The sequence below is a fragment of the Rhincodon typus genome, chromosome 32 (assembly GCF_021869965.1).
Source record: "Rhincodon typus isolate 14 chromosome 32, sRhiTyp1.1, whole genome shotgun sequence".
NCBI lineage: Eukaryota > Metazoa > Chordata > Chondrichthyes > Orectolobiformes > Rhincodontidae > Rhincodon > Rhincodon typus.
In genome coordinates this window covers 11,782,816-11,807,934 of record NC_063363.1, presented here as the reverse complement: position 1 = coordinate 11,807,934, position 25,119 = coordinate 11,782,816, and the positions used below count along the sequence as shown (strand labels likewise).

At 39.4% G+C, this 25,119-nt stretch overlaps 2 protein-coding genes across 19 annotated transcripts in view; one reads left to right on the top strand and one right to left on the bottom strand.

Annotated features, from left to right (window-relative positions):
* The window catches only part of nkapd1 (NKAP domain containing 1), a 26,911-nt gene extending 10,534 nt beyond the window's left edge, over nt 1-16,377 (bottom strand). For 3 of the 11 annotated variants that reach the window (XR_007265337.1, XR_007265336.1, XR_007265335.1), the window contains exons 1-6: nt 15,905-16,031; nt 13,378-13,459; nt 10,373-10,476; nt 9,207-9,365; nt 6,092-6,145; nt 3,336-4,465 (exon numbers count right to left, since the gene is read on the bottom strand). Coding sequence is in view for 8 of the 11 variants with exons in the window: in XM_048615331.1 (XP_048471288.1) it covers nt 3,934-4,465; nt 6,092-6,145; nt 9,207-9,365; nt 10,373-10,476; nt 13,378-13,446 (918 nt within the window). In the remaining 3 variants the exon portion in view is untranslated. Of the gene's footprint in view, nt 1-1,462; nt 4,466-6,091; nt 6,146-9,206; nt 9,366-9,602; nt 9,697-10,372; nt 10,477-13,377; nt 13,460-13,604; nt 13,819-15,904; nt 16,032-16,215 lie in introns of those variants that run through there. The other 8 variants (XM_048615331.1, XM_048615332.1, XM_020530361.2 and 5 more) reach the window with 8 other exon arrangements.
* Nucleotides 16,345-25,119, top strand: pih1d2 (PIH1 domain containing 2). Of its 8 annotated transcripts, none has more exons than XM_048615325.1 (5): nt 16,345-16,510; nt 21,150-21,334; nt 22,056-22,179; nt 22,752-23,287; nt 24,918-25,119. In XM_048615325.1, exons 1-5 carry the CDS (start codon nt 16,501-16,503, stop codon nt 25,050-25,052), a joined length of 990 nt encoding a protein of 329 aa, XP_048471282.1. In that variant the 5' UTR covers nt 16,345-16,500; the 3' UTR covers nt 25,053-25,119. The 8 variants fall into 8 exon arrangements, with proteins under 8 accessions (XP_048471282.1, XP_048471281.1, XP_020385922.2 ...); XM_048615324.1 differs by having other exon boundaries at nt 21,147-21,334; XM_020530333.2 differs by having other exon boundaries at nt 21,084-21,334.

The window sequence follows — 25,119 nt, the reverse complement described above, 5'->3', positions numbered from 1 at the left end:
ATTTGTGCATTTCTTGTTTTTTCATGTGGAATGTCACACCTTGAAGTGGAAGAATAAAACTATTGTGATAATATTTTGAAAATCCTGAGTACAATTTGAAACTAAGCTAACAAAAGGATCAAAGCGGATACATCAAAAGATGAATGCTTTAAAGGGACATGCCAGGGTTTCATGCGGCCCATTCATCTTAGTCAATGCTAGTCTTTATTGTGACTTTCCATTCTCTTAAGGTATTCATAACATCTAAAAAGTGCATCTACTCTACTGTTTAATATGTGCAAAAGTGAGCTTGTCTGCTCCGTCCTGCGTAATGTTACAATGAATTTTGACTCACCCCATTCCAACGTATGATAGCAGAACATTTCCTAATTCCCACCTCTACTAACACAGACAGGAAGTTTTAGCTTGATCTGAGTTGTATTTAATAATCCCAGCAGAGCGAACCAGTTTGATGTCCAGTGGTAGGATCAGAGATGAAACTGGACATCTTAGTCAAATTTCCTGCTGCCCCTCCTGTCTCAAACTGTGTGTGAGGAATCTGATACTCAGTTGAGTTAGTGAAGGCGTAGTGGGAAAGAAATGTAGAAAACTATCTGAAATTTGAAAGGTGACAAGCTGGTGAAGGCAAACCTCCAAACAACTGAAGTACTGTCAACTACCTGCTGATGGCACTGCTGAGTATGATATTTATGTTAATAGCACCACCCATAGGTGAGTTTTTGCTTTTCAGATTCCACAAACACAAATCAGGAGCAAGAGATGCTGAATTTTAAAGGACAGTGGTTGGGTTCTACAACTGGTTTAGGCAAGACAACATGAAAGCACACATGCTTATTTATCCTAAAGATGAGCGTATTAGGACATAACAATCTGCGATGATGCAAATAATAAATAAAATTACGTAAGTCCAAATTAAAACAGAAAATGAATTAATAAAACACAGCATCTAGTCAGTGTCTGAAATTGTCTCAACTACATTGTTTTCCACATACTGAATGGCCTGCACTGAACACCAGCATAGTCTGTTGGCTGTCATTGCCTCCTATACTTTCCATTCCTTACAGCAAATGAAGCACAGGACGGCCACTGGTAATGATGGAACTCTGCATCGAAGAATTGCAAGGTTGAGCAGAGAAAATTTGTTCAACACTGACCCAAATGGAAGAAAAATCAACAACTGCATGACAAAGCCGGTTATAACTTTGGCTGGAAACTTGTGTGGTATTATTCCGTCAAATGCATTTACACAAAACTCAAGTGAGGAGTGCAATTCAAATGAGAGAGCACTTACACTGTGCAACAGAATGAAAAAACCTTGAGAAACAAAGTCAAAAACACACTACATTTTCTCATGGCACCTGACAAGTGAGGAATATAGTCCATGATGTCATGTTTGTGCCTTTTTAATTGTGAACAGTACTTACAAAGTTTGCAATTCATGGATGCTAGCAGTCAACAAAAATTAAAGTGTTAAAATATTTATTAAGCAAAAATCATGCTAATATATACTAAAGGTTAAATACAAAATGGATTTAAAAAAAAAACTGTCACTTAGTAACATGGGAAAAGACGACACCAACAGATATTGGCAGAAATAGTCCACAGTTAACCTTGTATATCACCAAGCAGCACCCACAATAGTTCTATTTATAGAACAAGGGCTTAGATACACCAATTGTACATAAAGCAGTGAATATTTTTAAACTAAGGCTCAATTCCCTTATGTTGAAGGCTCACCAGAACACAAGTTTCAACATCTACCTTGATGTTTTCGTGCAGAAAATATTTACTGGTCAATAGCTTCAGCAGGTGGAGGAAAAAAAATGGAAAAAAAAGCATTACTGTGATCTGTGAACAAAATCTTAATACTGTTCCCAAAGAGCCTGACTTTTGTACAAACTTGGTGCAGATATTAGCTGCTCCCTGCCAAAAACAATGTCACCACTTTTAATTTAAAAGAACAGTTCCCATTAAATGTCATGAACTAAAAAAACTCCATAATCAGAATATGTCCAGTCCCTTAGTCATTTGAAGTAAATGCTTTTCATCAACATCCAGCAGTTTTAATTCAATCAGAATTAATTCAACCACACTGGGACATACACTTAATTCCCAAGAAATCAAAAGATAAATCAGGATCGTTTCAAGACTAACAACACAAGGTTACAGGCTCACTGGCTTTAATTCATTCAATATGTAACTAATAGGCAGGTCAGTTCTTACAAACCGTAATAAAACCATTCTGGAGCTGTATATCCAAACAGCCCACTGACATCTTCTGTCCAGCCTTGCACAACAAATCATTACTTGGGTGGAACAGCCTGAGAGCTACCAATGCTCCTGCAACTCTATCCCATAAGAACCTGACAATCAGAAGAACCTGGGGAAGAAAGGGCTAGGGAAAAACAATAATCCAGTATGGAAAAAGCTCAAGCTGTTAAGTCGTCAACAAATTAACGAAAAAAGCTACAAAGACCAGAAGATCTTTATGCTTTGAGTGATGTTCGTGATTGTAGGCAGCACAGCAGGTGAGAGGGCCACTGTAAGCTTCAGCATCCCCGAGCTTTATGGATTCTTGGTTCAAAACACCATTTGGAAAGTGCATGTGTGTGTGCATCAAGTGAACACCTGATTGGGCTCAGCTACAGTTATGTAAATGCTTATATTATCTGCCAATATTTACTGTATAGGCTAAGACATAAGAAATGGCCATGTGAGCAGTGTACCCACTGAACTGTGTCCAGAAGCCAGAAAGAAAACTAAAGGGAAAAATTCTTCTGTTTTGAAAAATAAAATTGAAAAAAAGTGCTTTATTAAACCAACACATTAAAAGAAGTTGCCCATCATCTCTGCTTTTACTTTGACCATTTTTAGTTAATCACTGTTCTAAAATCTGTGGATTTTGCAAAGATAATTAAGCTTAAGTAACAAAAACAGAACTCAGTCAATCAAACGATTAGAGTTTCAAGGGATTGGGGTTTGGAGCTTTTAGGGAACTACACAGCTGCAGCAGTGTTCTTTCGCATATAGTCACTGAATGGATCAAAGGATATAGATTGCACAGAGAGCTGCAAGCACTTGGTTCAATCAAAAGCAAATCCTGCCATTCAGGAGCACAGTATCAAAATCCCTCTGACTGCAGACTTTCACTATTGTGCAGGCTGACCCATTCAAGTTTCAGCAGCTGGACACACTGCACGATCAGCAAGAATATCTTGCCTTCTTCTCACTAATCGTAATTTTGCTTCATACTGCCTCTTCTTAAACAAAAAGCAATTCCACTGCATCAGGGAAATAACAATTGATATAGCTCAAGTCAGAAAGATTATACAAACCAGAACAAAGGTCACTTTGGTTGCCATAATCTCCACCTTTCTGGAACTAACAACTCAAGTTCCCAGCAAAATGACAGCGACAAAATTGCAGAGTGCAGTTTTAAGTGTTAAGCAACTTCATGGACTTTGCCTGTTTGGAATGACCGAAGAGCTCTGCAAAATGAAATCAGACACAGGGCTTGATATATTACAGGTAACTCTGAAGTCAACGACAATATCTTTCCAGAATTTTGGTGTGGTACAGAAAAGCATTCATAACCAAGAGAAGATAAGCAGCTTTTGAGCAACTTGTCACATGGTTCTGCTTCGGACAGGCCTAGCTCCTAAACTCTTAATCCCACACCTTATCACTTACTGTGGCAGCACAGTGGTACATAGATAAAGTAGACATCACTTTTACACCAAGTGAAAGAGCTTTCTGGAGTACGGCCTGCTTTGTGCAACAATCTCCTGAAGCACAAAATGTAAATTCATAACTAGCACTAAACAATTTTTGAACTAAGTCAGTAAAACCAAAATTATGTTCTTAGTCTGACTCAGTTTACACGATTCAAGTTATTTCCTTAGGAACTTGAGAACAGACTTTCAAAGTACAAATCTAATTCAAGTCATCTTCTCCACTGTCATCTGAAGTATCATTGTGCGCTATTTTCCAGTTTTTTCTCTTCTTTCGGCTATTTTTTATTTCTTTATCACCATCGTCTTTGGGAATGTTCCTGTGACGCTTTTTCTTTCTTTTCTTTTTCCTTTTCTCTAGCTGACTCCCAGAATCACTTTCATCTTTGCTAGTTGTGTCTGAATCACTGCTGTGTGACGAATTGCTTTCGCTTTCAAAGGAGGTGGATGATAACTTTTTCTGCTTTCGCGCAGTTTTTCTGTGGTGCTTCTTCTTCACTTTCCTCCTTTTCCTCTGATCAGAATCCTCCTCCTCTGAGCTTTCACTATCACTTGAAGAATCACTGCTCCGTAGACGTTTCTTCCTCCTCATCTTTTTGCTAGATTTCTTCTTGCGTTTCTTTTTATTTGATTTACTCGATCGCTTGCGTTTTCGCGAGTTTGATTTTGAAGACTTCAAGCATATGGCTTTTGTTCCATTGGCAGTGCGTTCATCGCTGCTATCTTTTTGGTCACTAGAAATTAAAAATAAAAAGTTAATTCTTGTTTTGAGTTTTAAGAAACCTTTATTTAATCCAGAAGTAGACATTTCTAAGACAGGCATAACGGAATTATGCCACAGTTGATCGCTGAGATGAAAAGGAAAAAAAAAAAATCATACTAACAGACTGCCTTCACTGCCAGTGTCAAAAGTCTGAGGCCCAACAGCACAAGCAAGGCAAATTTGCAATTCACACAGTGTAATTGTACATTTTTCCCTTTTAAACAAGTAGCAGAATCACTCACTTGATTGAAGCAATCGCCTGATCCTGATATCAAGTGACCAGATGTTGCAACTAAAACTGAGTTAAAAGCAAAAAAAAGTGTGTGACAGCAGACAAGGTTCTGATGGACAGACTCAGTACAGACAAACTTGGCATAGGGGACAAATCTGAAATTGCAAGTTAGACAGAGACCGGCTAACAGGGCACAGCCTGTGGTGGAGTCATACACAGGTGGTGAAGGTGATGCTTACTGGGGAGGAATATAATTAGACTAGCATTTTACTGGATTCAGAGTAAAATAGTAGAAGAACTCTCAGATCTTGCAAATTTACTTTTGATACTTTACATGCTTAGACGCAACTGCAATTGGAAGGACATAACGTCTTAAATAAACACAGAAAATGCTGGAGAAACTCAGCAGGTATGGCAACATCTGTGGTGGAAGAAACAGTCAACATTTTCTGAAGAGTCATACTAACTTGAGACAATACAGTTTATCTCTCTCCACAGATGCTGACAGACCTGTGAGTTTTTCCAGCATCTGCAGTATTTTGCTTTATTTGGATTTAATATCTTCGTTTTTTTTTCCTTCCCAAAGCAATGGCAACTCATACAAACAAAAACAGAAATTGCTGGAGAAGCTCAGGTCTGGCAGATTCTTTGGAGAGAAAACAGAATTAAAGTTTTGTGTCCTGTGACCCTTCTTGAGAACTGAATTTCTCCAGGAATTTCTGTATCTGTTTGTTTCAAATCTCCAGCCTCTGCAACTGGCACTCTAAGTGGGTGGCTGCTGCTCACATGAAAGGCTGGAAAGTGAACAGCTATTCTACAGTGGAGGCTTTCACTGCTAGATTCAATCCTGTATTCTCTGTGTCCAGCACCAGGATATGCTTCTAGGCAGGATAGGTAAATAGGAATTCAAGGTGACATTTGACTCACCATTCAACACTCTTCCCATGCTAAAACTCCTCATATTCACTTGTGAGGTGGCAGTGTCCAGATAAAATGTTAAAATGCAAGCCCTGTCTGCCGTCTCAGGCGGATGTAAAAGATTCTATGATGTTGAAGATGTCCAAAGTATTATCACCAGTGCCCTGACCATTATTTATCCCTCAGCCAATAATGCAAAAACAGATGAATTGATGATTATCACATATCCGTCTGTGGGAGCTTGCCATGTGCAATTTGACTGCACGTTTTCTTTGTTACAAAAGAGATTATGCTTCAAAAATACTTCACTGGCTGTGAAACACATTAAAATATCGTCAGATCAGCAAAAGCACAATAGGTATATTCAAGTCTTTCTTAGTTTTCCCATGTTAGATTTACAGTAGGTCTCTGCATTTACAACCATGCTGAGCCTGTTTTTAAACTTACCTCTCAGATTCAAATTCCTCTGGATAAAGCTCTTTGTAGCCACTGTGGCCCCATCTGAATAAACAAAACCATATGGGTCAGTATAAATACATGACTTAAAATAAAAGGAAACAAATAATCTTAATAGAGATAGCAATTTCTGAAGGTTCCCGACCCGAAACATCAGCTTTCCTGCTCTTCTGATGCTACCTGGCCTGCTGGGTTCCTCCAGCTCCACACTGTGCTATCTATATTAAATAATCTTAATATATTCTATTAAAGCAAAAAAGATATTGAACGAATGAGATTTCCATGGAGCAATATTTTACATGCACTCGATCACTCAAATCTCTTCACTGTACACCAATATTCCGAGTAAGATCAAACACTTTTCCAGTACAATTTCTTTCCACAATACATCTAACTACTGTGCCTTATCTCACAGAACTGGCAGAGTCCCAAGACCCGAGACTTTGTCTAAACATGGTTTCTTGAGCTAACAGACTCTCCTGCATAATAATTGTGCGTGTGCAAATTTAAAATTCCAAACTTTATTTTATTGAAGCCTTACAATGTCTATCCTCTTGTAATGCATGCACTGTCCTATTGTTAGTAAAGAAGGAAACCTACCCTCTCCTAGACCTGCATCAATACCAATCGGACAAGTTCTTGAGTAGTACACTAAAAGAGCTTAGGTGTCTGACTGCTCCTCTAGGTTCCAGTAATTCTTTCAGCAAATGGAAGACCTAGCTCCTTCTCACTATCAGCCTTAATGATTAACAACAACTAGAACAGGAGACATCATCTTATTCTAGCACATGCCACCTGTCTCTTATTGTGCTTTGTCAAGTTAATAAACCTCTGCCATCATAGTTCCTTGAAAGTGGAGTTGCAGGTAGACAGGATAGTGAAGAAGGCATTTAGAATGCTTGCCTTTGGTCAATGCATTGAGTATCGGAATTGGGATATCATGTTTTGGCTCTACGGAACATTGGTAAGGCTAATTTTAGAATACTGCATTCAGTTCTGGTCGATAAAAACCAAATGAACTGTGAATTCTGTAAATCAGAGACAAAAACATAAGGTTCCTATTTAAGCCAAGCCAGTCTGGCAGCATCTACTGAGAGAAATGAGAGTTAACTCTGTGCTTATCCAGCAACTTCTGTTTTCTTCTCTTCAATTTTAGTCTCCTCGCTGTAGGAAAGATGTTGTTAAACTTGAAAGCGTGCAGAAAAGATTTACAAGGATGCTACCGGATTGGAAGGTTTGAGCCATAGGAACAGACTGAATAGGCTGGGACTTTTGTCCTTGGAGCATTGGAAGCTGAGGGGTGATCTTATAGAGGTATATAAAATTAGCAGTGGCATGGATAGGGTGAATAACCAAGGTCTTTTTCTCAGTATAGGGGAGTCCAAAACTAGAGGGCATAGGTGAGAGGGAAAGATTTAAAAGGGACCTGAAGAACAACTCTCTCACACAGAGGGCAGTGCATGTATGGAACAAGCTGTCAGGGTAAGTGGTGGAGGTGGGTACAAAATTATGACATTTAAAAGGTATCTGGATGGGTATATGAATAGGAAGGGTTTAAGAGGGTTATGGATGAAATGTTGGTAAATGGGACTAGACCAGTTAAGGAATTCTGGTCAGTATGGACAAGTTGGACCAAAGGGTCCATTTCCGTGCTGCATAACTCTATGACCTTAGGTGAGTAGCAATAGTGAGAGCCACCTCAGCACAAAAGTGGAATGACTCTAGGGAGAAAATTTCACAGTTTCGTTCAGCATTTCCTGAAGGATTGATGCACAATTTAGTGCGCCAGTGATTTGGGAAACTGAGGTGATACACAATTGACTTCATTTTTTACACCCATTTCTGCCTTCTCCTGTCCAAGGTGGCAATTCAGTGAACAGCCCCATCCCAGTGACGACGCTGTTCTGTAATCAGCCACTAAGAACAGGCCCACAATGACTCATTGACAAGACTTGCCCTTTCTTCCCCAACAGAAATCATTCAGCTTTTTCTGTGCCCACTGGCAGCCCAAAACGCACTGCTCACTACTTGAGGAACACAGAGATAAATTACCTCAGGTTTGCTGAGTTGTCTTGCTATCAAGCTGCCAATCTGATTTTATCAAATGGTCTGTGCAGTAATAATTTTAAACAATGTGACTAACCCTTTAGACTCTCTCACCAGATTAACATGCTCTGAATCTTGTATAATTCATGGAAAACAAATGTTTTTGACTGCAGCAAAGCTGCTGCTGAGAATATCTACATAACGTTCTGTAAATGAAACAGCTGTCTTCAAAGGGAGTTGTCTAGAACCAATCAATTGTACACAAAAACTGATCAATCAGTTAAAATAGTCAGCAATTGCCAGTACTTGATTTTGAAACTGTCTGAGAAAAAGATCATCAACTTACTCGACCAGCAATGATAATGATTAATCGAAGCATAACTTGTTTTTTTCTCTACAGCTTCTTCATAAGACCATAAGATATAGACACAGGATTGGGTCATTCAGCACATCGAGTCTGCTCCACCATTAAATTATGGCTGATGGTACGCTTCTGAGAAACATACCTTTTCTAATAGTGCCTCCCAAAATGGAATATAAAGCAAATTTATAGGATGGATATCCTTAAAAGGCAGAACGCTCAAGAATATTAGCTTGAAAGTTGGTCTCCAATTTAGGAAAAGTTATGTATAAGGGAAAAGAAATTTACAAAGTGGCTATGGTTCAAGTGAAATTCAAGGACAAAAATTGTGATCCAATATTGACCCTTGGCTACCACTTTTGCCTGTTTTTGCTTTCAACTTGTAGCATGCTCATTTTTAATACAAAATTTACAGTTCTATGAGAATCAGATAAATATTTCAGGCATATTTCAAAGTGCATATTTCCCCAAAATACATTCGACATTTCTTAATTCAAAGTCAACTATTTCCAATTATCTTTAAGTCAACCTTTGGAACAGTAAAAGCAAATTTCAACTACCAAAATGAGACTTTTCTTCTAAAAAGAGATGAATAAATGTAATCTGCTACAACAAAATTCAAACTAATTTCTGTTTCACAACTTCACCCAAAAAACACAGCACTTCCTGTCAGTTAAGAAAAGATGTGAAGAAGCACACCTGTTCGGATCACTTGCTTCAAACTCATACAGCTTCTTTGTCCAGTATCTTGTTTCACGCTCATCTTGTGGAGTGGTCAATGACTTACGAGCAGCAGAGTTTGCTGTTCTCTCTTTCTCTTCATCTTCTTCATCGTACCCATCACACCGCATTCTATTGCTGGTTCAGATCAGCATTGTTTTAATAAGGACATAACTCACTTTTGTTCCTATCTTTTGTTTATGCTTCCCACACATTCAATTTTAACATTCAAAGTAGTAGATGTGGTAACAATATCTTTGCCAATACTATCCTGTGACCAAGTAGGTTAAAGGGTATGACCTGTTAGTGTGCATTAACAAGATAATTGACTGCGCACAGCATTATAGTTGAACAATTTCCTGTGTCCTTACTTACCTGCCTTTACTACTTTTTTAATAGAGTCAGGAGATGGCGATCAAGGAGTTGCTTCCTCACCCAGTCTGTTGGGTATGACTGACACAGTCCAACTCTGTCCCAAGAGAAGATCAGCTAAATCAGCAGAGATTGGGGCCAGTTGGTCTCCCTTTCTTTGCCCCACAGCAAGTGATGCCTTTACTCAGATCAGCCTTGTTTGTATAGATAAGAACGAAGAACTGCAGATGCTGGAAATCTGAAACAAGAACAGAAAGTGCTGGAGAAACTCAGCAGGTCTGGCAGCATCTACAGAGAGAGAGAACCAGTGTTAACATTTCAAATCCAGTGACCCTTTGTCAGAACGTCTGGGCTCAAAATGTTAACTGTTTATCTCTCTACAGATGCTGCCAGACCTGCTGAGTTTCTCCAGCACTTTCTGTTTTTGTTGTATAGAACCTTGCTCAAGGCTAAATTCCCCAGATCTCAGTAGAAGACCTCCATTCCTAACACTTTGAACTTTGATTTATGAACGCGTAGTCATGAGCTTCCAGACCCAGTATACTGACAGGAATAAAAACAATTAAATTCAAATGCATTTTTAAAAAAATAAAATCAGTGTATGCCACAGTTAAAAATCTCTCAAAAACATACAATGAAAGATGGATTTTGAGGACTTGTGTATCTCATCCACAATTACAGGTCAGCTTCTCCGAATACTGCTGTAAGGAGGAAAGGAACTTAATTTTATCCTCAGCACCTGTTTCTTCAAAAGAACAGGATTAGATACTTACCCCGGCAAACTCTCACAGGATTTCCTTCTCCGCTGGAAAAGTCTCATCTCATGTGTTTGCTTCTCTTTTTCTCTAATTTTCCACATTTCTGACTCTTCTTGAATCTGCAAAAACGAAAATCAGAAGAGATTTATGAAAAAAAATGGCATTCTGCCGAGTTGATTGAAATGAGTCAGCTAGCTGACTAGGTCAGTAGCTCAAACTGCAAAATTCTAGGCTCTGGGTCAGAAATTCTTGAGTTGAATCGTGTTTAGAATTATGGAACTTTTTATCCAGCTCGGGTAGGAAAAAATAAGCAAAATAGTCTGAGGCTGCAGACCGAGAACAAATGGAGCAAAGATAGGGAAATATAGCAATTGAATTTTTGTAACATTTTGGTTCTTCTACAGTGAGAAAAAGATCACTGTTATATCTAATAATGGAAGCCAACCTTTCTGGGTCACTTCTCTCACTGAAAGTAATCAAATCTACTGGACATCTGATTCTGCCCCTTACTCCAGGTACTGTAAATTGAAATAAAAATGATAAATTCTGATAATACTCAACAAGTCAAGCATCATCTGTGAAGTCAGAAACAAAGTTCATGTTTCAGGTCAGTGACCTTTCAATGTTTCCAGCATGTCCTGTTTATATGCTACAACTCCACGATGTACTTCAAAATTTCAAAACATTGTTTATACTTTCCTTATTTGCCAATAACTGCACAGTCCAGAAATGCATGGAGTAACTCCAATTAAAATCATTAGTTAATGTTCATTTACTGATCCACTACATGAAAATGCATTCATAACCCATCCTCAATTTATATCTAATGACAATGTTCACTCCTTCACAATGATTCCAATACATGCCCGCCCAACCTCATATCTTATACGCTCCATAAACTTGTGATCATCCTAAACTCTGCCACACATATCTTAACTCTCACAAAGCTCCATTCACTCATCGCCCCTGTGCTCATTAACTTCTACTGACTCTCAAATTGAGCACAGCACTGATTTTAAAAATTCTCAACCTGGTTTTTAAAGCCCTTCATGGCCTCAGCTCTCCACGTGGCCTCAGCTCTCCACATCTGTAAACTTCTCCAGTCCTACACCTGTCTGAACAACCTTTGCTCCTCCAATTCAGACTTCTTGCATACCCCTGACTGTAACTTCTCCAACATAGGTCATCATATCTTCAGCTGCCATGGCTCTAATCTCTAAAGCTCTGACCTTTGAACCTCTTACCTCTCTTTTAGCCATTTTAGATTTCCTTTAAACCTACTCTCTGTCCAAATTTACGGTCATTTGGCCTACAACAGTCGGTTCTGCTAAACTGCGATAGTTGCGCTCGTGCAAAACATCGTGTTATAGAAAGTCGCACTATAAAAATAACGGAATCTATGGGAAAAGCAGGGTTAGGGGCAGACCACCAAATAATACTCAAAATCACTCAAAAGCCTCACACAAAGGATAGTACAGTTTGAATAATTTTTTAATTCATATCTAATAATGAAATAAACGTAAATTTAACACCTTACCTTGAAAAACAAAAGTCAAGATGACTTGATGGGGGAGGAGGTTTTGAGGTTGCTCTGTTGTCAATGCAGGGGCTGAGGGTCGTAGTCATCATCATCATCACCTTAAGGTACAGTTGTGGTTGCAGGGTTAGGGTGAAAAATCGTTAATCTAGAAGCGGATGGCTGTGGTTCATTGTCTTCTGACTGTTTCTTGGGGGTTGGCTTAAAAAAGACATCCAGGTTTTGCTGCCTTGCCCATTTTCTTCTTTCATGAAAAAGTTGTTCATAGGGTGTCAAATAAGATCTTATTCCACAAACTGCTACCCTGCTCCATTCTACATTGTAATCTTCGTCCTCTAAGAGCTGCAACTGCTTCTCAATTTCCCTCAGGATAGAGGACAAAACAGAAGTGGAAAGCTCTCGTGGTGCTGCATCCTGGACTTCATCTTCTTCATTTCCAGCTTCCACTACCCCCTCAGTGACAAGTTGTTGTAGACCAGCTGTAGAGAGGTCTTCACTGTGGGACTCAAGGAGCTCTTCAACATCCTCACTCTCCACTTCTTCAAATCCAACTTGTTTTGCAAGAGTAACACAATGTTCTTTGATTCTTGGGAGCTCCTCTGACACAGCAAAATCTTGATTTAAAATCTTGAAAAAAATCTGGGAGAAATTTCCCTCAAACTGCATGCAAGCAGTCCTTACTGACATCATCCCAGGCCTCCACTATGATGTGAATTGTATTCTTGATGTTAAAGATCTTTCAAAATTGAAGAACATGTCGTTATCCCCCTCAGTGGCTGCAATCAGCCTCTTAAATGTGCACCTTAAATAATAAGCTTGAAAAGGTGCTACTGCACCCTGGTCCATAGGTTGTGTTTGGGGGTAGAAATAGCACTTAGATGTTTTCAGAAAGTTCACCAACGGTGGGAGGATGGCTTGCCGCATTATCCAGGATGAGCAGCACTGATGGAATCACGTTATAGCCAAGACAAGTACGCGTTTTAGAAATAGCATTTGCCTCTTCGTTAGTTGCATTATAGCCAATTCGCGTTGCCGGAACGTGTTATAGCATAATTGACTGTATCACCCTACATTCCCAATGTCAAATTTTGCTTTATACTGCTCCTATGAAGCATCTTGGGATACCTAACTAAAAAGTGTTACACACATGCAGGTTTTGTTGGCGGCAGCATAAAAACAAATGGAAGTAAGAGATCCTTAAGAAATTCCAATTAAACATGAGATATCCTGCAGTTGTGACAATATGAATACGCATTTGAAAATCAATTCTAAAAATTATAATGTTTAGTTACCTACTCCATGGTATGTTGCAATGTTACTAAATATAAAACTATAAACTAGAATGATTAAATATGACAGTACAGATCCGTAGTCTACATAATGCAGTAAGATTATTTTCCAACTGAAAGATTATTTTGTGCAAGTATTGTCACACTGAAACATTCTTAATTTGAATTTACAAACTTAAATGGACCAAATTTACCTTGTTGTGTGCGTCTGTGTGACGAATGACGTTTCGCAGAAGAACTTTGCCCACGGGAATTCGAGCCATCGTGGCTGTTCTGCTAAATAAAGAAAAAAAAAATCAATCTAAGTTTCAGCCTAAATCACAGTGGAGGAGCTACAAATTGCTTGCCACAATCTTTGCCATTTTTGAATAGTTAACATTTTTCTTTAATGCAAGCTAAATGAGAGAGAAAAACCAAGAACCTTGATCACTGCGCTGCCCAGCAACCGTTACTGGAATGATTTGCAGGTTGAAGACAATAGTCTTGTCTGTGATATTATATGGCCAAGTATTTCGCTGACCATCCACATACTAGAATCGCACATGGAAAGGAATGGTTGAATGCTGCTTGGAAATCCTGTTGCCATAACCTTTGGAACAATCGCTGCCTTCAGAACAGGAAAAAGTTGAGAAAACCTGGAGGAAATAGCCTCTGTGTAACTGAAAATGTTTGAAACATTTATCAAACATAACGGACTGAAACAGCAGAATTTACAGGGCCTCAGACTTTTGTCTCGAGGGTTTACATAACTCAAACAGATAATCATGTCTGCTGCTCTTTATTGGATCCTGCTGAAGCCTAGATTAGATTAGTATTCATTTGGCTTGTGAAGATTAGTGGAAACTTTAGAGAATTTGTGTCAACTAAAACATGAATAATTTAAAAATAATCCTCACCCAGAAAATAAAAATGATATTAGGAGCAGGACACTTAAGATATTACCAGAGATTTTTTTATTGCAGTGTTGATATTTCTAATGTGTAGAAAATTGAATAAATAATTTCTGATTTTCTACTGATCATTCCTCTCTTTGCAACAATGCATGAACTGTGGATGTTCAATAAGTACATCTAATCCTGAGCTACTAACTGAAAAGCCATTAAAACTGGGTGAATACTTTCATTCAGTCCTCAAGCATGATTCTGAGCTTCCTGTCACTTGTCATTTCAATTCTCCCATCTTGTTTCCACTGTGACTTTTCTGTCCTTGGGCTTTTCCATTGAAGCTCAACATTTTGCACAACAATTTTAAGAAATATCCTCTGCCCTCATGTGTGTATACGCATTTTCACTATTTCAGCTTTTATCTCTTGATCCTTTCTTTTGCACCTTTATTTTGTGACCAAGTGACTGCTGCCCTATCATTTACACTTCAACTTCCCTAAAACATATTACATTTCTAACAATTGTAAGTTCAGATGAAGGATCACAGAACTGAAGTGTTGCGTGTTTCTCTCTCCACAAATGCTGCCTAACCTGCTGAGTATTTCCAGCATTTGCTGCCTTCTCAGAATATCTATAATACTACGACACCCAAAATATTTTGCTTTTGCCATGAAGAGACTTTTCTTTCAATGTACAAAAGCTCTTCCACTTACTGAATCAGTAGGGAAAAATGTTTGCTTATTTGTCTGTCTGTAGTTCAGTAATGTTCTGATCTAAGATCATCAAACTTTCTTCCCGGATGCTGTTTGAGATTTTCTTGTATAATTTTATGCTTTTATGCAATTTGACTGCAGTAAATATATCAGTCCACCAAGAGATTTTTTGATCAAAACAACAGATTTATGGTCACAAGGAGAGTCAAAAAGATATGGGGATGCTGTGACAATCATAGAATGGTTGTGGTTCAGGAAGAGGTCATTTGGCATTCCATGCATGCACCAGCTCACTTTGAGAGGAAACACAGCTAATCCCATTTTCTCTCCTCTTCGTCACTGTCCTGAAACATTTTAGACATTTTTAACCAACTTATTCAGATATGTTTAGATACTACATCTGGAGCAGGTGGGACTTGAGTTAGGGACGCTACCACTGTGCCACAACAACCCTTCCTGCAAAAATTTTATTCTTTGTATAAATATCCTATTCTCTTCTAAACACCTCTACCATACAATCCGACACCGAGGGCTTGACAGCATAGATGGTAAGAAAACGTGAGGGATTGGAATCTACAGCTAGGACTTACAGTTTCAAGATACGGAAACTCACATTGAAAGTGGTAATGAGGAAGATTGATTTTCTGTCAGAGATTGGTTACCATTTTGAACAGGGCTGAATTAGACAGATTTTTAGGGAGTCGGGGATTTTTTGGAGGGACAGGGCCAGATTAAACGGATTTTGACAGAGTTGGGGTGATGAGGGGATCAGGCTGGATTTAGGCAGATTTTTAGGGAGTCTGGGTTTCTTTCCTGGGGAGGGAAGAGTGTGGGATTTTTGGTGGTGGGGGGGGTGGAAGGGTGTCAGGGCTAAGACAGATTTTTCGGGAGTCAGGGGTAATGGGAGTGTGGGGCAGGCGAGAAAGTGAAAGTAAGGTCACAGCCAGATGAGGAACGTCGAGTAGGCTCAATGGGTGCAAATGGCCTGGACGCCACATCAATGTGCAGGGGAATGAGTAAATCTTCGCTTCATTTAAAACCTCAATAAGGAGCCAGAAGTGGGGCTGAGGAGCAGCTTTAACCCTCCGGGTCCGCTGAGGCTTTAACCGGCGGGTTTCTTTTACCTGCCGAGCTCTCTTTCTCTCTCTCTCTCCCTAGCCTGGCCTAGCCTGGCCCGGCCCGGCCTGGCCCCCGGGAGCCCTCAGGCCGCTTGCATCGTCCCTGCACCCTGACCGGAAGTCGGTGCCACCCTCACACCGCTCCGGCGAAGCCCGCAGACAAACGCATTCCCTCCGGAACTAAACATCCCACCTATCCCGAGCAAATCCAAAATCAGTCTCAGCTCCTCCTCCACCGGCGAGAACCATGAAGAAGAATAACAAAAATCCATCATCAGCATCTTACATTTATTGCTGAGGCCTGTAAATATACTCACCTTTGGGGTGTCGGTTTGGGGGAGGTGGGAATGATCAACGAGCTACATCATCAAAATTGAAACGGGGAGGGTCACCTTTCAGACAAAAGCTTCTAATCGTCCGTCACGAAGGGTTTTATACTTTTCTTAATCCCTCCTGGACGACGGTGAAGTTTTGTTCTTTGCCCGCGGGGTCGTGTTTTGCGGAGATACCTTCCGGGTCGAAGGTCGCGAAGAGTTGCCGGGGCAACGGAGGCGCTTCGGGTCGAAGCGGCGGAACATCGGCGTCGTCCTCCGTGATGAAGGATGATCTTCGGTGACATTTGTTTGTACATTTTCTAACCAACCGGTTTCTTTTTTAAAAATAAGTGATGGGTAAATGAAGTAAGGGGGAAGGGGGGTGGAGAAAAAGCAGCATTTTTCAGGCAGTGAGTAGTTAGGGTCTGGAACTCCTGAGGCAATATTTACTGAGACATTGTCCGTTATTCGGATAGAAACGTGGTGCAAGGATTTGGGGGAAAATGCAGGAGGTTGGCACCAGGTGATAGCACCAGTACAGGGGAAGGAGACGGGCCGAATGGCTTCCTCCCGCCCTATGATTCCCTTCAGGGTGGTGTGACCCAACTCAGGAAAAGGTAGGACTTGAACCCAGGTTCTTCTATCCCAGAGGTAAGGACATTACCAGCGATACACCAGAGCAGTTTGAAATTTATTTACGTTTGGATGAAATCTTTACATTTTAGATTTCAGGCTTTCCTACTTAGTGCTGTTTCTCGTTGGACCAAAGTTTAACCTATCAGGAGAGCACATCTCGATCCCTCGTCTTCTGATTGGCTCGAAATGAATTGGCCGCAACTCAGCCACGTTGTGACTGGTTGGCATGGAGCCAGTCAGAGCGCTGGTGGGATCCCAGTGGCGTTGCTTCTTGATGGTGTGTGTCACCAAGGAACTCATCCTTCAATGGCTTTTATGGTCTAATTACCATCACACCCCAGAACAAAGGCTCCACCTTCAATAATCCAATCAGGGAATTCAGGAGAAATGTCTTCACGCCTGGTTAGAATGGGGATGAGAATTAACTCACAACCTCAAGGAACAAATGAGGTGAATTAGGACCTAAGGATTTTAGAGAAAACTATATCGTAAAGAGCTTATGCTAAATCTGGTATGCAGTGTCAATGACGTAAGAGATTATTTGATAGCATACGGTCTCCTTCAGCTTTATGTGTAATCAGTAGCTGTAACTTTTATCAAACAATTTCTAACTGCCCAGCTTCCAGCAATTGTCATTGACGCTGATCGAGGGCACAACTGCCCCAGAAATCCACCACAGTGATAACGGAGAATCTAGAAAAATGCATGACGGAGAAAGCGGTACAAGAACACATTGTTATAAAGATTAATCAATTTTAAAACGAAGTACAAAGTATAATGCCTGGGAGTGTGAAGGATTTGCATTAAGCTAATTTTCACATGCATTCTATAATATTTAAATTATGATTTTAACATTTACCCAAAGATTACTTCAATTCATTGCTTACAACAAGTGCAGATAATAATCAAAAAGGCTAATGAAATGTACAAAGGGGTAAAAGCTATTCTTTAGCTGTACAAACTCCTGGTTGGTAGAATACACCTGATTAGTTCTGGTCAACACACTTTAGGCAGGATTTTTGTTTTGGAAAGAGCGTAGCTTAAATTTATAGAATAATATCTGGACTCCAATGATTAAGTTATAAAGGGAAATTACAAGTTATATTCTCTGGAATTTAGAAGTTTAAGAAGTGGTTTAATTTGAAAGTTTCAAGGTATTAATGGGAGCAGTTTGGGAAGATAGAATAATGTTTTCTAATAATTATTTGTTAGAAACATAACAATAGAAACAGAAGTAGACTACTGCTCCTTGAAGCTGTCTATTATTCAATAAGGTTATAGCCCATCTTGTCTCAACTCCACTTTGTTAACTACAAGTCATTCAAATCCTTGAGTCTACTTTGCCAGTAAACTAGATCATGGCTGATTGCTCCCTCAACGCCATACTCCCATACTGTCCTCATGTCAAGTGAAATGTTTAATATCTGGAAATTTATCGATCACTGTCTTGAATATATGTAATAACTGAGTCTCTGTAATCCTTGGGGGCAGAGAATGCTGAAGTCAAACTACCCTCTGAATGATGAGATTCATCCTCATTTAAGTGCTCAATGGCCAACTTCTGAGTGTGAGCCCCCGGTTCTAGACCCCCAACCCAGGGCAACCATCCATCCTGCATCTACCCTGTTCAGCTAAGAATTTTGGAAGCTTCAGTGAGATCACTCTTTATTTTTCTACACTAGAGAATATAGACCCAATCTCCACAAACTCTTTATAACACAATCCTGAGAATTGGTCTGGTGAACGTTTGTTGCATTCCCTTTATAATAACTATATCCTACCTTAGGAAAAATGACCACAACTGTACACAACATTCTAGCTGCAGTCTCACCAAGGCTGTATACAGTTGCTGCAAATATCTTTACTTATGTACTCAAACTCTCTTGAAATAAAGGCCAATTTGGCAAACACTATGCAATTCTGAACATTAGCTAGGGATTCATTTACACCCCTACAAAGAGGAACAGATTGAAACAATGTTGCACTATGACATGTATATTTGTAATGTGCATCTCTGTGACAAAATGCTTATAAAAATATGTAAATACTGGCTCTAGTTATATCCCTTTTTCAGCTAACTTTCTGGAATATGGCATACTTTCCTGCGTTCTTCCCAAATTAGCAGATCAAAATTCATGCTTTGCCACAGAATCATATTAGACATTGGTCAGAAATCAGAAGGGCACAAAGAACCACTTACAATAGAACATAGAACATTACAGCGCAGTACAGGCCCTTCGGCTCTCGATGTTGCGCCGACCTGTGAAACCAATCTGAAGCCCATCTAACCTACACTATTCCATTATCATCCATATGTTTATCCAATGACCATTTAAATGCCCTTAAAGTTGGCGAGTCTACTACTGTTGCAGGCAGGGCATTCCATGCCCTTATTACTCTGAGTAAAGAACCTACCACTGACATCTGTCCTATATCTCTCACCCCTCAATTTAAAGCTATGTCCCCTCGTGCTAGCCATCACCATCCGAGGAAAAAGGCTCTCGCTGTCCACCCTATCTAATCCTCTGATCATCTTGTATGTTTCTATTAAGTCACCTCTTAACCTTCTTCTCTCGAACGAAAACAGCCTCAAGTCCCTCAGCCTTTTCTCATAAGACCTTCCCTCCATACCAGGCAACATCCTGGTAAATCTCCTCTGCACCCTTTCCAATGCTTCCACATCCTTCCTATAATGCGGCAACCAGAACTGTACGCAATACTCCAAGTGCGGCCGCGCCAGAGTTTTGTACAGCTGCAACATGACCTCATGGCTCCGAGGCTCAATCCCTCTACCAATAAAACCTAGCACACCGTATTCCTTCTTAACAACCCTATCAACTTGGGTGGCAACTTTCAGTGATCTATGCACATGGACACCGAGATCTCTCTGTTCATCCACACTACCAAGAATCTTACCATTAGCCCAGTACTCTGTATTCCTGTTACTCCTTCCAAAGTGAATCACCTCACACTTTTCCGCATTAAACTCCATTTGCCACCTCTCAGCCCAGCTCTGCAGCTGATCTAGGTCCCTCTGTAACCTGCAACATCCTTCCACACTATCCACAACTCCACCGACTTTAGTGTCATCCGCAAATTTACTAACCCATCCTTCTACGCCCTCATCCAGGTCATTTATAAAAATGACAAACAGCAGTGGCCCCAAAACAGATCCTTGTGGTACACCACTAGTAACTGAACTCCAGGATGAACATTTCCCATCAACCACCACCCTGACTTCTTACAGTTAGCCAATTTCTGATCCAAACCGCCAAATCACCCTCAATCCCATGCCTCCGTATTTTCTGCAATAGCCTACCATGGGGAACCTTATCAAACACTTTACTGAAATCCATATACACCACATCAACTGCTTTACCCTCATCCACCTGTTTGGTCACCTTCTCAAAGAACTGAATAAGGTTTGTGAGGCACGACCTACCCTTCACAAAACCGTGTTGACTATCCCTAATCAAATTATTCCTTTCTAGATGATTATAAATCCTATCTCTTATAATCCTTTCCAACACTACCCACAACCAAAATAAGGCTCACTGGTCTATAATTACCAGGGTTGTCTCTACTCCCCTCCTTGAACAAGGGGACAACATTTGCTATCCTCCAGTCTTCTGGCACTATTCCTGTAGACAATGACGACATAAAGATCAAAGCCAAAGGCTCTGCAATCTCCTCCCTAGCTTCCCAGAGAATCCTAGGATAAATCCCATCCAGCCCAGGGGACTTATCTATTTTCACACTTTCCAGAATTGCTAACACCTCCTCCTTATGAACCTCAATCCCGTCTAGTCTAATAGTCTGTATCTCAGTATTCTCCTCGACAACATTGTCTTTTTCCTGTGTGAATACTGACGAAAAATATTCATTTAGCATGTCTCAAAATCTTAAGGTGAGGCAACAAATTAAATAAAGCATTAAATAGTGCAGAAAATGTAAACCCAAAATACTACATCAAACATGAGTCACACCAGTAGGAATAGTAAGATTTAAATATTTTAGGGTGAAAACCGTTTGAAATAATCTTCTGGTGAAATAATGGAGTCAAAAGTATTGAAAAATGCAAGATGCATTTGAAATTTTCCTGGTGTATACATGCAAATAACATTGATGACTTTTTAGGTCTTTGACCTGTTTATGGTGTAAGGTATACCTGAGTCTGCTTTCTGATGGAAAATCAATCTATAACATTGTGTCATTTTTACTTGGTTGCAGAACAGCTGCCCTACCAACCCCATCTAGCACACAGTTTTAAGAAAGACTTTAACCGTTTGAATTCACAGTAGCAATGGCAACTAAACAGTGTGAAAAGGAGATGTTGCAGCAAGTAAATCAACTATGGAGTCTGCTGGATGATATGTCTGAAAACAGCCCCGAAGCATATCAAAAATTTATCCAGCATCACCTAGAAGAGGGAATGAAGCAGTTCAGTCCACCAGAGGCTTACATCTGCTTTCAGACAAGAATATTGGTACAGTATCTGTTAGGTTTAGTGCCTGATTTTTTATATTATTGCATGTGGCACAAGAACTCTTAGTTACCTCTTTAACCTGCTAGATTTTGATGAAAATTGAATTAAATTGAATATTTAGAAAATTAGTCCAAACTTGCTACCTGCAGAATCTGCATATACTCAATGGCAATATTGATCAACTTTAAAAATGGAAGTATGCACACTATTTCTAAATAAATGTTCCCATCCCGTCGGGATGTCCTGAAGTACTTTGCAACCAAAGTGTGGCTATTGTTATATAGCCAAACACAGCAGCAAACTTGCACACGGCAATATGCCACAAACAGCAATGAACAAATGGCTGAATAAGCTGTTTCTGATGGTGTGGGTTGAGGGATGCATGTTAGCTAGGATGCAGGCAGATCTTCCTGCTTCCTTGCAGAAAATAGATTTCAGATTTTTAGATTTAGATTGTGCTCAAAATCTTTGTGCCATCTACAAAATCCAAATTGGGATAAGTGGATTCAACAAAATGAATTAGATTATAGCAGTTAGGATGTTTGACTCAAATAGTTTATATCTCAATTTTTACATAAAAGATGTGCACTACAGAGACTTCAAAACATTTTATAAATTGAATTGTACTCAGTCTTTGCACATTTGTTAATTCTGCAGAAAGCCTTTCCATTGCAAGCTCACACAACTGTCAATGAGCAATCAATGAATTTTTATCTCCTAGGAATTGAATGAGAAGTTACTGTATGTAAATCTTTGCACCTGGAGTAGGGTCCCTGCTCCAAAGTCAGAATCAGATCCAGTGCCTCTTGATGGAGGGAGGTTGGAAGAAACTGTAGAGGGCACAGGTAGGTGGTGAGAAAAGGTCATTATTTATTGAATATTAATATGTGGCATTTGACATCACAAAATTATTTGACAGAGATAACAGCTTTGCATCAGTCACTCATGGGGTATATTCATTCCAGACAAGATCAATGGATAGAGACTAGGATAGGGAATCTCCATTAACCAAGGACATGCAATGGTACTCAATGCAAATAATTCTTCCAATGACCTGGGCAACGTTAGTCTTTCAACCACCAGCAAAGTTGCTGTTTATGGAATTTTCCTGCTTGGAAAACACTGGCCATTTTTGCCCGACAGTCAGCACATTTCAAAGTCATACATTTTTAGATGTTTGTGGAGGATATACTGAGAGTACAACATAAATTCAGGGCATAATTTTCTTTCACTCTGGTTCACTTTGTGGCATCGACTTGAGAATAGCATTTGCAACAACCTGGGCTTTGGTCACCTATGTCCCTAAAGTTCGGCAATAATATGCACCGACCAAAACACAGGAATTGTTCTTTCATCTTGCTGTAGAGGAGAAAGTTACTTTGACTATTTTTTTTTGATTCATTTTTTTCCTCTGCAGAGATTTATTCAGTTACCGATGTTGCATACAACCCAGAAGTTCTTAAGAAAGGAAATGAAGATCCTGTGGAAAAGGACCAATTGATTCGTTTAGCTATAAAATATATTGAAGAGCAGCATTGTGTACAACTATCACACTCTTACACCCTACTGAAAGACAGACTAAAAGGAAGTGAAAAACAGATGAAGCGACGACTGACAGGAAAGGCTGACCCTATGCAAACTGCCAAGCAAATGTCATCAGGAGAAAGTGGTGTCTCACTGCTTCAGCAACTGGCAATGCTCAAATCAGCAGACGAGGAAAATGAAGAAAATAATCCCCCAATTTGTTTGCCGAGTGATATCAAACATCCTAAGAAACCAGGACTCATTGAAGAGATTTCAAGTACAGAATTTGACAGTGGCATTAAAGTAGAGACTCCAAAGTATGAATTATTGCTCATTAAAGATGAAAACGCAAAGGCAAAAATAATTCAATTGACGGTCGAGCTGCCTGGAGTGTTCTCTGTCAAAGAGTGTGATCTCAGTGTTTCAAAGGTATATGCTGGTGGTAGGGTGGTCTGATACTGTTAAACAGACTGTTAAATCAGTGTTTGTATCACAAATTACTGATTTGGAACACCATAGACTAAATTCATTTTTTTCATTTGTACACACAAGACAAAACTCATGGAGGAGGAAAGCTTTCCCAATGGCCTACGTAATATTTCTTTCCACTTAACATGAAGTCAGATTAATTAGTAATTCATATCATTTTTGAAACAATGGATGCTACATCTTCCTAACAATCAGTGTACACAAAGAAAGTAATTCAGCATGTGAAATATTCCTGTGTTTATACTTTTATAGCATCTTAAGACCAAAAAAAGTGTTTGTTGACTTGTCAAAGGGGCAGTTGTGACACCAAAATTGCAGTAGACTACACGATCCAACAGTAAACAAACAATCTCTGCAATGATAGGGCACAGATTTAGCCCAGATTCGTCATTCAAAACATGTAGCTGTATGGATATGCTAAGCAGAGGGCTAGGCTGGAAAACTAAACAGACCTGAATGTTTGTTGACACTGTGGATTAAACCAAACTATCACTTCCAAGATCTCGGTTCAAATTCAGATCAAACTGGTAGTATGTTTCTCATTTGAATTAAGGCTAAACAATTCTGCGCTACTTAGTAATCTGACAATGCTTATTATTTGCCTATTAGGTTGGCAGATTTTAAATTGACAGACATATTGGATCCAAAAGCTTCTACATAGAGACTACAAAGGCGACTCTGATTAACGATCTCAAATCAATTTTGAGGTTGATTGTTGGAAGGAAAAAGTGGGAAATTGTCACACCGATACTCAAAGGTGGAGTGCAGCAGAGTGGAGGGAACATCACCAATGTACAGAGTGTTGTTTTTTCACTCTGCTTGCTGCAACACCAGTTGCAGAAAATGGAAATGTTCAGTTTTCCAGCACTAACATCATCCACCATGATAACTACAGAAAAATCCCACTCATTCACTGGCTTAAAGCACCAGTAGTAGAAACAATGGGAGCAATTGTACAGCGTTTCTCCTCACAGTATGAAATATTACAAAAGGGAGAATAAATTTAGTTTTGAATGGTGTGTATATTTATTGCACTAATTCAGCATTTAGTAAATAACAGTAAAATGTTTGAGGGATGATGATGAAAGGTGATTTTTGATTTGCACTTTGCTACATAGAACACAAAATGTTTTCCAGTCTCGTATATTCTTGTTTATAGATGAACCATCTTATTCAATATTTACAAACTATATTGCTTTGTTTATCCTTTAATTGGATTAGTCATAGTCTTAGGGCTGACTAATCCAATTAAAATTGCTTTTTAAATGTTGATGTTTTGACCCAATAGCTTATGTGTCGTAAGCAACTAAACTGTGCTGTGCACTGTCCATGATGGTGAAAACAGCAAATGGCCTGTGAAAGAGATGGACCTAGGGCACAAAATGGCCTTTTCTCACTCAAGTAGAGTGAAGGTATACATTATTAAATCTACAAACTACTTTTTGCCCCCCCAAAATATATACATATGGAATAAAAGAAAGGAACCTAATTTGAAATTAATATGTATTCTATATTTTGTGAAAAGCTAATTCAAGTTTTGACAACTTATGTATGTTTGCCTCCAAAACAGGATGACCTTGTTATTGATGTAGCCGAGAAGTACAGACTGCAGCTTGATCTACCTGAAACTATTAGTGAAGACACTGTCACTGCAAAATTCAACAAAAAGTCTCACATCCTGTCTGTGGAGATGCCTATCAAATAACCATTAAATCTCTCAATGAAATATATACGTTTTACATTTAATTAAAACAGAGCAATACCAAATTTAA